At 41.2% G+C, this 12,299-nt stretch overlaps 1 protein-coding gene across 14 annotated transcripts in view; it reads left to right on the top strand.

Annotated features, from left to right (window-relative positions):
- The window catches only part of LOC120722571 (dedicator of cytokinesis protein 7), a 38,248-nt gene that overhangs the window by 15,699 nt on the left and 10,250 nt on the right, over positions 1-12,299 (top strand). For 2 of the 14 annotated variants that reach the window (XM_040013589.1, XM_040013587.1), the window contains exons 16-31: positions 496-727; positions 815-979; positions 1,170-1,190; positions 2,485-2,654; positions 3,783-3,875; positions 5,475-5,564; positions 6,823-6,918; positions 7,061-7,201; positions 7,461-7,574; positions 7,856-8,023; positions 8,129-8,268; positions 8,411-8,580; positions 8,832-9,010; positions 9,114-9,296; positions 9,773-9,932; positions 10,208-10,304. In XM_040013589.1, coding sequence (XP_039869523.1) covers positions 496-727; positions 815-979; positions 1,170-1,190; positions 2,485-2,654; positions 3,783-3,875; positions 5,475-5,564; positions 6,823-6,918; positions 7,061-7,201; positions 7,461-7,574; positions 7,856-8,023; positions 8,129-8,268; positions 8,411-8,580; positions 8,832-9,010; positions 9,114-9,296; positions 9,773-9,932; positions 10,208-10,304 — 2,219 coding nt within the window. Of the gene's footprint in view, positions 1-495; positions 728-814; positions 980-1,169; positions 1,191-2,484; positions 2,655-3,782; positions 3,876-5,474; positions 5,565-6,822; positions 6,919-7,060; positions 7,202-7,460; positions 7,575-7,855; positions 8,024-8,128; positions 8,269-8,410; positions 8,581-8,831; positions 9,011-9,113; positions 9,297-9,772; positions 9,933-10,207; positions 10,305-11,353; positions 11,372-12,299 lie in introns of all 14 variants that reach the window. The other 12 variants (XM_040013592.1, XM_040013591.1, XM_040013596.1 and 9 more) reach the window with 9 other exon arrangements.

Raw genomic sequence — 12,299 nt, 5'->3', positions numbered from 1 at the left:
TAATTTACTGAGGCCTACTCCATCTCTGATTTGACTGTGGTGTTGGGAGGGGCTTGACCATGGCTTCTAGGAACCCAGCTGGGACTAATGTGCTCATAAATCACTGTTCTTGGCACAGATTAGACTTGTTGGATTCTCCTGTGTACTTGTAGCAATGTTCGGCTTGCGGTTTTTACTCGGGGAGCCAACTTGCTGGTTTAGCAAAGAATACAGAAGAATAGATCCAAGCTTACTTTTGTTGACTTTCTTCCCCTTTAGCTTTTTCATCCTTGTATGCAATTGTGTTTTCTAATTCTTGCCCTCTTCTTCTCTTGGTATTTTTTTTTTCTATCCATTAATCTTTGTCACATTTCTTTCTTCCTTTATCTCCTTTTTACGTGATTTTCTCTGTTTGCCACTTCCACATTATGGTACTGACATTTGTTTTTGCCAAAAAACTTTCTCTCTCTTATTAACCTCATCTCTACCCCCATTCCTCCAACTCTCCATCATTAGGACCAGTACCTGGATAAGTTCTTTGCGTTGGTGCATGCCCTGGATGAGCACATGTTCCCAGTAAGGATAGGAGACATGCGAATCATGGAGAACAACCTGGAAACGGAGCTCAAGTCCAGCATTGCAGCACTAAACTCATCCCAACTTGAACCAATAGTTCGATTCCTTCACCTTCTACTTGACAAGTTGGTGTTGCTGGTAGTGCGCCCACCCGTCATTGCTGGACAGATAGGTATGATAAAGGCCTGCAACAGATAAAAACGAAAGGCTACACTTGTAATTATGTTAACTAGCAGAAAGCTCTTCTTTTTGTCTTTAGTGAATCTTGGGCAAGCATGTTTCGAGGTGATGGCCTCCATAGTGAACCGGCTTCATAAGTACCTGGACACCAACCAGGACATGCATGGCCGCAACAGCCTGCTGTCTTCATACATCCACTATGTCTTCCGCTTGCCCAGCACCGACCCCAACTCACCCTCGCCAGGTACAGTGACTACAGTGTCCTCCCATTTTTCTTTATCCTGAATCTTCTTCTATTTTCTCCTTTTAAGTTAACCCCTTTCAACCCTTAACTCATCAAATCTTCCTGCCATAATTTTCTTTATCTATTTCTTTTCATCTTTTACTATTTTTTTCCTCCCACATCCATTTTGTCTTCTACCTGCTCAACACAGACACCAACTCATCCTTAACAGGTAGATATGGCCAGCGTCTGTACATCACAACAGATTTAGCCTTTGGATAAAAGTTACAGTTGTTTTTTTGGTGTATTGACTAGGGATGGGTATCGTTTAGGTTTTATCCGATACCAGTACCAAACCGGTACTTTTGAAACGGTGCCGGTGCTTAAACGGTGCTCGAACCGGTGCTTAAAGAATGGAGAACACAAAATTGGTCCAAAAACCTCACATGTTCAGCTGTTTTTTTGTAAAAAGATAACAATGTTAGCCTTTTCTGCAGCTATGGGGCATATATGGCATCACTCTTGGCTGGAAGCAGTGCTTAAACAATGGAAAAAAACACAAACTTTGTCCAAAAACCTCTCATGTTTAGCTGTTTTCCACTTTTTCTTTGGTCATTTTAGCCTTTTTGGCCAGGGTGAAGGGAGTATCTGCCATCAAACAAGAAGACAGCCTCATGTAACTACGACAATGTTTGCTAGTTCACCTTACATGCATTAATGTAATAACGTGGTTAGCCTACTCAACGTAAATTACACACGAACAACATTAAGCTACTCACGCAGAGAAGAACGGCTGCTGCTGCATCATCATCCGTCATCATTTCTGCTACACTGGCAGGGCTAGGGGCCAGGACTCTATTCTTCGGGTTTTTGGGGGATGTTGCTAACTCCGGGTACGATAACAGGCAACCCACCCGCAGTAGATGTGCTCGGTGTGAGGTCTCGCAGCAAGCTATCAAATACGGCGCATTTCTCGGCTTTAACAAAATGCTATACGTCGCCAGGTGTTTCCTCAGATTCGAGAAGTTACCTCCTTTGCACAGTATCACCTTAAAGCACTTGTTGCAGGCTGCTGAGTTTGCATCTTTTGCTGTGAAGTACAGCCAGACTTGGACCGCTTCGCCTTGGGCATTTTTAACCTGTAGCTCTGCTCTAAAAGAACGTACGTACCTGGGCCCGCCTACTACGCTTGCAAAGGTAAAATGATTGGCTGGAATCCAAAGTGTATGACATTTCAGGAAAAAAAAAGCACCGAAATAAAGCACCAAAATGTGTGCTGCTTTTCGGTCTGGTTACTACCGTTTATGTCATGGCACCGGATACCGGTACCCATCCCTAGTATTGGCTTGTATTTGGTATATACAGGTTTTTGGGGTTTTTTGCAGTGGCTTTTGTTGTTAAGCCATCCACTGCCAGAAGTGTTAATAAACTACTCTGAAATGATGGGTTAATTACTGGATAGTTAGGTGCAGTGGCTCATCGAAGTCCTATTTTCCTCATTTTCTTCCTGTTGTGTGTCACCAAAGGCCCAGGAGGGTTGGGAGGTTCGGTTCACTATGCCACCATGGCTCGCTCAGCTGTTCGACCAGCCAGCCTTAACCTCAACCGCTCCCGTAGTCTTAGCAACAGTAACCCCGACATCTCCGGTACGCCCACCTCTCCTGACGATGAGGTCCGCTCCATCATTGGCAGCAAGGTAAGGTCTTCAAGTCATACACGACCCTTTCTCTGAGTGGTCATTCAGTTTTCTGTTAAATCTTTAACGAAGCACTAAAATTCTTACATGTGGTCCAAATGTGGCCTGAACCCACGCTCATATTTTTGGGAGCACTTTGCTCTAAATTTGGCTCATACATACTCCATGTGGATGTCAGATACTGTAGTTAATTATTTAACACTGTTGTAATGTAGGAGCTCTTGCTCTGTGATGTATTTTTAGACAGACTCGTGTAAGGTATTTGTACTGAATATGTGTATCTTAAACCACACAAGGTAGAGGCCTCCCTCTGCACAGTGACCCACAGTTTTATCAACATGTAAACTGCATGAGCGTTGTGCAAACACAAGCTTGAACATCTTATCTCTCCAACCGTTGTACGAGCAACCTGTCACACACATATACTCACTCACTCACATGCTATGCACAAATAATGCTTATTATGCATTGTGAAAAATGTACGTTGTATTTAGTTTAAAGTCAAATCAGTCAAGATTAAATATTGTTTCAATAGCCATGTCTTTCCTGAGGACTCTAACAGTAGCATAGTCTCTTCAGTCTTTTTTTGATTTCTTTGTTCCTTTTTATTTCATTTTATTCTTTTAATTGAGGTCATGTATTTTGTCTCATATAATTTGGGAGTTCCCACTTCAAACTTTTTTTTTCATATAACCCCCTCAAAAAACCCAACAAATACGTGAACAGTGACTGAATGATGTGATGTGCCTTTCTAATGGTCTTGCTATATTTGTAACCATGACATGATGGATGCAGCCCCTTTTTTTGATGAGTTTCCTTTTGCTGCTAATACTTAACTAAACCATTCTTCTCTTGTCTCTTAGGGAGGGGTAGTTGTTGTTGGGGTGGGGGTTTAACGCAGAGAAGGAAAGGGAGAGAGAGAACCTTTGTGCTTTGCTCCTATGTGGTGATGATTTTTAATTTACTGACAGCTAACCGTTTTGAGGCCCTTGGCATCGTCCAGCTGTCCTGACCTCTGAACCTCTTTAACTTGTCATTATTCCTTCCCTCCTCCTTCTCCCCCCCGTGCTGCTCGCTTGTTCCCTTGCTTCCCGCCTGCCTTGTGTCCTTTGACCCTGGCCCCCCTAGGGCTTAGACCGATCCAACTCGTGGGTGAACACCATGGGCTCTAAGAGTGCCCCCTGGGGATCCAGCCCTGGGTCCGCTCCAGAAACCATGCAGGTGGTTTTATGAATGCCCCGTCCTCCACTTTGCCTCACGACAAAAACAACCTACACTTAAGGGATACTGAGATATTTGGAGTTTTGGCTTATTTGTGTGCTTTGCTGGAATCATTAATAGCGAGGCATATCGGGTATATCAGTGCTTATCCATTCTAAGGTTTTTCATTTTTGTGTCTTTTTATTTTGTCATGCTCACACCTTTCATTAATATTTTCAGCCTATCCTTCAAGCTCTTTGCAGTGGTTTTAAGTGACCTGGCTGTGATGCGGACCACATTTTGCTTTTTTAAAAATTCAAAGTACACATATTTCTAAACCACACACAAAGTGGCTAGTATCAAAGACTCTAAAGACAAAGACATAAAAGACCAAAACTTCAGAATATTACAGTATTCTGTTATACCTCAAGTCACAACCCTCCCATTAATCCCATACGTGGGAGTCACAGCCGCCTCCATGACCCCCCAGTCATGTTAGTCTTAGGTGTCAGCCCTCTTTGCAAATCACATCTAACACATCTCTTTTTTTCTCTGTATCTGCATTAAAAGTAGCCAAAATTAAGATGTATCCAAATATAGGCCAGAGCAATCCATGGTAGCAGTTTCTCAGATATTGTCGACCTCTCTTCTGGGTTTACTGTGATCAGTCATTGCTAGCCTAAATCCAACACAATCTTTCAGAGAATAATTGGGTTGGTAGAGAAAACGAGAGTTGTGTTAGAATTCCATCAGCAGACTAGTCGTTCTTTTTTTATGCTTTTTTTTTTTTTTTTTTAATTTATCTTTACCCCCCCCCCCCCCCTTTAAAAAAAAAAAAAATTCCCTTTTTCCCTCTATGGATTTCCTCTGCTCTCAGCTAGTTAACCTGCATGACCCTCTCCTAACACCCCTCATTTCAACCACAGTTCATTTATTTCTGGAGCATGGTATATCTGTGAGTGTGACTGTGCATCTACGTGTGTGGTCTTTGTCTGCCTCAATTTCCATCTTAATGTGATCTTAAGTCCTCTGTCATTTTAATTTGTCATAACATATTAATTTACACAAATATAAAAATAAATGGGCATATTGTAGCCATAGAATCACACCTAGCTTACCACAGTAAATGTGCATAGACTGGCAGAGCACATTCATAATAAGCATTTAGCATAGGATGTTGTCCAGCTACCTGCAATAAAACCATCTCTAAGGTCTTGTATTTACCTGGAGGGATGCAGAATGGCTCATTATTAAGCAATGGCTACAGTGTTGCACAAAAGCATTATTAATGTTGAGACTACATTTGATTGCACTTTTGTGTAGCCATTTTGCATCTCTACCATAAGATGCTCAAACTATTGATGTATCAGCTGTTTTAGATTATGGGTACAATGCTTTTCAAGTGCTGTGGCCCTGTCCTGTGTCTGTTGTTTTGTGTCTTCATGTATGAAAATGTCCAACAGATCACAAAAGTGTACGTGTGTGTGTGTGTGTGTGTGAGGGGGCTGTGTTACTCAGCACGCACGTTTTGCCTGTGTGCTGAGGAAGAAGGTGCAACCCCACTCTCTCGTTGCTCCTCCACTAACCTTGCTGTCACCGTTCCATTCATCCCACTCATAGGCCATGGAGCGCTGTGGCAATCGCATGTCTTCGCACACTGAGAGCGCCAGTTTCTTGCAAACTTTAACAGGACGGTTGCCCACAAAAAAGGTAGAGCCACTTGCACTGGGGGAGGAGCCGACCCCCAGCCACCTCTTGTCCTCCTCCTCCTCACCTGTCTTGTCTGTGGATGTGTGCCTCTGGATTGATTGATGTCGTATTTGGTTGTTGTGGAGTCTTGTTGAATGCTGTATGTCACCGATCTGCCTCTTGTTCTCAATATGAGGATATTTTGATGTGATGTGAATGTTGGTTGTAATCTGGCTAACACTGACTATTGGAAAGTCTTTTTTTATTGTCCACCGCTCAGTCAGGGAGTGCAAATTGTATTTGGTTTTCATTTAAAAAAATCTGATACTGTTTGACTTTCAGTCAGGTGCTATGTTACCATAGGACATACTTACCAGTAAACATACAGACAGGTGGGCGGGTATGTTTAGTGTCTATCGGGACAAAGTTCATATTCATTTTCACTTAGGTTGAAAAAATTCAATTTATAATAGAATTTTTAAGCAGGTCTAGTTTACTTGGTGTTTTATACCAAGCTGTGTGTCTGCTATAACAACCTTAAACTCTTTAATAAAATAATTCTTTCCAGTAGGCAGTACAATACAGGTTTAAAATGATGTATTTAAGACTTACCAGTCTGATGAAAAGTCAGTATGTTAGCCAGACTTGTGGTGGATTTTAGTGTTGCATAAAATACACACAACTCGAAAAATGTTATTTTTGCATAATAAGACGACCAAATGTAAAAAATTAATTAATTAAAAAATGTTGTTCTTTGTAAAACTAGAATTATTTTTCTGTCTTTAAAAGAGAGAAATGTATTTTAGTCATATACATTAGGTCGCACTACAAAATACTGCAGTTTCCATGGTGAAAGGAGTGCATCATTTGTTAAAAGCAAAAATGTTGCACACGTCTATAACAGTTTTTTTTTTATTAATATCTAACTTTGTCTGCAATGAAGTTCATTTTCAGCTTTGGAGGAGCAGAAGCTTTACTGGGCTGTCTTGTTCTTTCATATAGAGAATCTAGTACGCGTTCTTATTTGTTCTATATTCCTGGTCACAACAGTTGATACCTGCTAGCAGGTTATGTCTGTAGCCAATCTAAAACTTCTTTTATGTCATAACCCATGAAAATAAATACATTTTGAGATCTATCTGACCAGGCGAACTAAGTATAGATTATGCTTGGTTACTTTTTCTGGTGCCTCACATTATCTCTGTCTGGCTGTACTGCTTTCCCTTTCCCTCTCTGTCCATCCCTCTTTCTTTGTCTCTGTTTTGATTTTCTGACTCAGCTCTTCCATGAAGAGTTGGCTCTCCAGTGGGTGGTGAGCAGTGGAAGTGTACGTGAGGGTGCTCTGCAACAGGCCTGGTTTTTCTTTGAACTCATGGTAAGAAAACAAAATCTGGATAAAGTGTAACACATGTGGGTCTGTCTGACATTGTTCTATTTGTGTAAAAATAAAAAATAATATTAATAATGATAATAAAACTTGCCAACAGCTTATAACCCAATGAACACCTTTACCTCAGGTGAAGAGTATTATCCACCACCTTTACTTCACTGACCGCTTAGAGTCACCCAGGAAGAACCGTTTCCCAGAACGCTTCATGGACGACATCACAGCTCTGGTCAGCACCATCGCTGGTGACATTGTGTCTCGCTTCCAAAAGGTAAATAATGACCCAGTTCTGTGTCTTGAGGTGTTTGTAAGAGGCTTGTCAGTTTGGATTGGAACAGGAATTTGCAGGATTGTTATATATGGGAAAGTTGGAAAAAGGAATCTTATGAGTTGTTAAAACTGTAAAAGAAGTTGTATGTTCATATATTTTTGTCATTTCTGGATACTATTTTGTGGCATATTAAGTTTGGAGGTGTAATTTCCAAGGCATGCCCTTGACATGTATAAAGCATGTTTTCTCATCCGTTCAGGATCTGGAGCTGGTGGAGAGGCTGAACATGAGCCTGGCCTTCTTTCTCAATGACTTGCTGTCAGTTATGGACCGAGGTTTTGTCTTCAGCCTGATTAGGGCATACTGGAAACAGGTAAATGAGTTTGTTTTTCTCGGTCTTTTGGTTTTTAATTTTTAAATTGCCATGGCTGTCAGGATCAGTATGACTGGAAAAAAGCCAGGTGAGTGCCGAAACTTCTGATTAGGCCTTCATTAAACTATTTAAAGCATGGATCTCCTTTTTGTGCATTTCAGCTTTATTTACAGCACTATAACAGCCTAATATGTGATGACATTTCAACACTTTCTTTTACTGCACATGCTCCATTTTTGTTTGTAATATGTAAATGAGTATTTTCTGTTACCTTTTTCTAGGTGTCCACAAAGCTTTATGCTTTACAGAACCCAACCCTGGAGTCTTTGCGGCTTGATTTCTTAAGGATTGTTTGCAGTCATGAACACTACGTCACCCTCAACCTGCCCTGCAGCCTGCTCACACCACCTGCCTCTCCTTCTCCCTCTGTGTCCTCAGCAACATCGCAGGTCAATTTTTACTCTTAAAAGGCTGACACTCTGAAAATTTCAGCGTACAGATGTTAGATTTATGTACAGTCAAACACTATTAATAGTGTCTCTTATCTCTCACAGAGCTCTGGCTTCTCCACACACGTCCAGGACCAAAAGATAGCCAACATGTTTGAGCTGTCTGTCCCCTTCAGAGAACAGCATTATCTGGCTGGACTGGTACTGTCTGAACTGTCAGTAATACTGGACCCAGACAATGAGGGGTGAGAAGATGTTTTAATTAAGAAAGATTCTAAATGTGAATGTGTTTTATTGTCTGAATCTTCCCGTGATTGAGCTGAAACATTCCATTTCGTTTCCTTTTAAATTTGTTTTGCTTCTTCTCTTTCGTATTGTGTGCTGTAGGATGTTCGGTCTGCATAAGAAAGTAGTGAGCGTCGTTCACAACCTCCTTTCCAGCCACGACTCTGATCCTCGCTATGCCGACCCTGAAGTCAAGGCCCGTGTTGCTATGCTCTACCTGCCTCTCATCAGCATTGTCATGGAGGCACTGCCTCAACTCCACGATTTTACAGGTACAGGTGACATTTTTAGTATGAAGCAGCTTAAGAGTTAGCAATGTACAAATCTTTTGATTACTTTTTTGATTTTTTTTTTTTTAAACCTTTACATTAGTTTAAATATTTTCTCAGGTCTTCTTTCAATTTTGTCAAGATAATTTCCTTGTCAAAACACAAATGTATTATCTTCCTCAGTTTTTATCTTTGTCTGCTGTCTCATGTCTGCTTATTTGGCAACTTATGTTCTTTCCTTTTTGTTTTATTAGAGTCACATAATCAGTGGGGTCGACCGGGCGGCCCTCAGGGGGCAGCTGTTGGCACCAGCGGAGAAGAGACAGAGGGAGAAGGTAACAGCATGATCAGTCAGACTGTCGCCATGGCAATAGCAGGCACCTCAACCGCATCTCCGATGTCCCGACCGAGCAGCTTCTTGCTCAACTCGCAGGTAATTTCCTGCAAGACACAGTGACTGTATCAATTTATCTGCAGTTAATGGAAATATCTCAGTGCCCTGTGCTGCTTCCTCCTTTTGTGTTCTCGCATTCCAGGCGAGTCGTCAGCACGGGAGCTTCTCGGCCGAGTCCAGTCGGAGCCTGCTGATCTGTCTGCTGTGGGTGCTAAAGAATGCTGATGAGCTAGTGTTACAGAAATGGTTCACAGACCTGTCAGTGTCCCAGCTCAACCGCCTTCTGGATCTCCTCTACCTCTGCGTCTCCTGCTTTGAATACAAGGTAACATCAACAATCACTGCCTAACAGTTTGAGCTAATTAAGCATTAATTACCCACCTGAGAGCGCACTGCATACTGGGGGAATCTACATTGTGGGTTACGTCCACCTCTTCTGTTTATTTTCTATATTAAAATTGGGGGCGCTCATGAGCCTGGATAATATTTCTGATTGAAACTTGGTGAAACTACAAAACTAAACTTTTGCATGTGCTCTAGTACTAACTTAACTAAAAATATTTTCACATTTACCATCTAACTTTACATTTCTTTTCAAAAGGTTCTATAATTATCTATTTCCTTCTGTGTGTTTCAAGCTCTTTATGCTATGCTGTGTGTTGGTTGTTTGCTGTGCTGTGCTTGCATATTTGCTTTTCATGCTACTAACCCGCTTTGCTTGCTTGGTGCTTCGCTGCAAGTAACTTCCCTGCTGTGTGTGTTCTCTGTCCGTCCATTCACCCTCTACCTCATGGATACAAGGCCCATGTTGTGTTCACCATGCAGGGGAAGAAGGCGTTTGAACGCATGAACAGCCTAACCTTTAAGAAATCCAAAGATATGAAGGCCAAGCTGGAGGAAGCCATACTGGGCAGCATTGGGGCCAGACAGGAAATGGTGCGACGCAGCCGGGGGCAGCTAGGTGAGATTTAAACTTCAGGCACACTCACACAGTTGCAGGTAGGAAGAAATAAATGCTGAGAAGCAGAATTTAAGGATTACACCAACACAATAATCAGTGTATTCTGCTTTTTCTCCTGGACACAGGTGCATGCATACATACGTCTATTTAGCTGTACCTTTTGAAAGTACTGTAAATATAGCTACAGCCAGTTTGTCACGTTTTTTGCGTGCAGGGAGCCTCTTTCATCACTGTTTAAAAAAGAAACTGGTAAATAATGTTTCCCCATCATCTAGAGCGGAGTCCATCTGGCAGTGCTTTTGGCAGCCAGGAAAACCTTCGATGGAGAAAAGACATGACCCACTGGAGACAAAACAGCGAAAAGATGGACAAGTATGGTCCTTTGAACTGTTGAAGGGCATTTTTCTGATTACTGTTTCATGCACAAAAAAACACAACAGTTTTTTAATAATCTAAAGAGCTTGCAAAGAAAAGCCACTGGACTTCTTTAAGTTTCTTGAAGACATTCACCTCTCAGAAGTTTCTTCAGTTCTAAGACCAAATGGTGGAGAGTCCAAGGTATTTAAGCCCTAGTGGGAGTCTCCATAGTCTCCACTGCCTCGGTTGTAGGTATGCAATTGAAGAGTGAGACCACATCAAAGGACACAAGAGGTCCAGTCGCTTTTCTTTACAAGATTCTTAGATTACCATGACCTGGATGACTGAGGAACTACACATACATGTTTTTTAATGGCATTGTGGAACTTTATTCTCTTAGGAGCACATGCACGAGTCAGGTCTGTTTCCAATTGCATTTTAAATTTACACAAAATAGGCAAAAGTTGAACTAAAAAGCTGGTCCCATTTCTCAGTAATGCTGCAAATAAAGCACTTAAGAGAAAGACACTCTAACAAGGTAAAGGACTTAAAGTTCAAAATGAACCTCAGATAGTGGAAAACCATGAGATGGAAATGGTTTTTCTTTCATGTATGAAAAGAATCTCAAAGATTTCTCATCAGTCCAGATGTAAAGTTTGGCTTCATGGTCATATTCATTTTTTGTGGCACCACTCCATTATTGCATCTTTATTTTGATTTAACAGTAAATTGTTTACTTATACCCTTTACAGGATGCCACTGCCAAGGTTTGGACAATGTACACAGTGGATTTTAAGCAATCAATATGTGATTGCAGTGCAGACTTTTAGCTAAAGTATCTCTATCTCTTATCTAAAAGTATCTCTATAACGCGGGAGCTTAAAGCTTGAAGGTTTTGCATCTTTTTGCCAATATTTTTTGTCCAATGATGACAAAAAATATAGCATTATGTCTTTTTGTTTTACTGTTTTAATTTTAATTCCTGTTCTTTTATCATTTCTGCTCCAGCATTTGTCTTCTGTTAATTTCCATTTGTTCTCTCATGTCACTGTGTGTTAATGTAGGAGTCACAGATCAGTCAGGTATTGTATGGTCCACATTTGCTGTGTGCTCCTTTAAATTCCTCCCTGCTTTAGTGCCTCTTTTAAGGTGTACTGCCATGCATGTGGGAAGTCCGACAGGTGAAGTGGATGCAGACTGAACTGATTAGCTTGTATTTGATTCTTAGCTTTCACCAAGTCATGAACAATTTTTCGAATTAACATAATTTTGAGTGAGATACTTTAACACTTTAGCAACTAATGCAATCAGTGATTTGTTCACATTCATTTCCTTTCCATTTTAACTTAAGTTCACACATGCACATCAGAGCACCAAGAGAGTCCCCCTGATCCTGGCCCTGACCCTCAAATCCCTTGTCCCATCAGTCCCTCTGTCCTGGTAACAACAAACTCTGCATTGGGGTTGGTAGTGGTTGCAGTGGGCCTGTTCTGCTTTTTAACCAGTGTGCTTGTTTTTCTGGGGTCCTGACTGATGTTGCTCCCTGGTTGATGTTGCCGGGGGGGGGAAGTCAAATGTGGCAAAAGCTTTTTTCTTATCGGTCACCTATGCAGTTCTGTATTATTTCAGATCTCAATCACAGGCATTTTAGGACATGTAGACTAACAAAATAAAAGTCACTGCGTTCTTCTTGTAGATCAGGAATAATGGGTTGCTTTTTTCTAACTTTAAATTATGCCAGTCTTTTAATGCCTTTCATATTTCCTCTAAGAAAAGAGCAGATAGGTTTAGGCTAACTGTCTCTCACTGTAGGGCTTTCTTTGATTTTGCCAGAAAAAAACCAAATAGCGTAAACATACTGTTTTGTGTTTTAGACACAGCTGGCTGAGCATCCACACCACACATAACATGTTTTTCCTCTAAATTTTCTTCATTGTTCATGATTCTGTGCAGTGGATTAATGTGGTGACTGGAAGCTCATGCAGCGCTCAGTGGCACATCATCAACACC

This window comes from Simochromis diagramma, unplaced genomic scaffold, assembly GCF_900408965.1.
Source record: "Simochromis diagramma unplaced genomic scaffold, fSimDia1.1 OVJJ01000649.1, whole genome shotgun sequence".
Taxonomy (NCBI): domain Eukaryota; kingdom Metazoa; phylum Chordata; class Actinopteri; order Cichliformes; family Cichlidae; genus Simochromis; species Simochromis diagramma.
The sequence above is the reverse complement of the archived record's forward strand: the minus strand, read 5'-3'. Positions and strand labels throughout refer to the sequence as shown.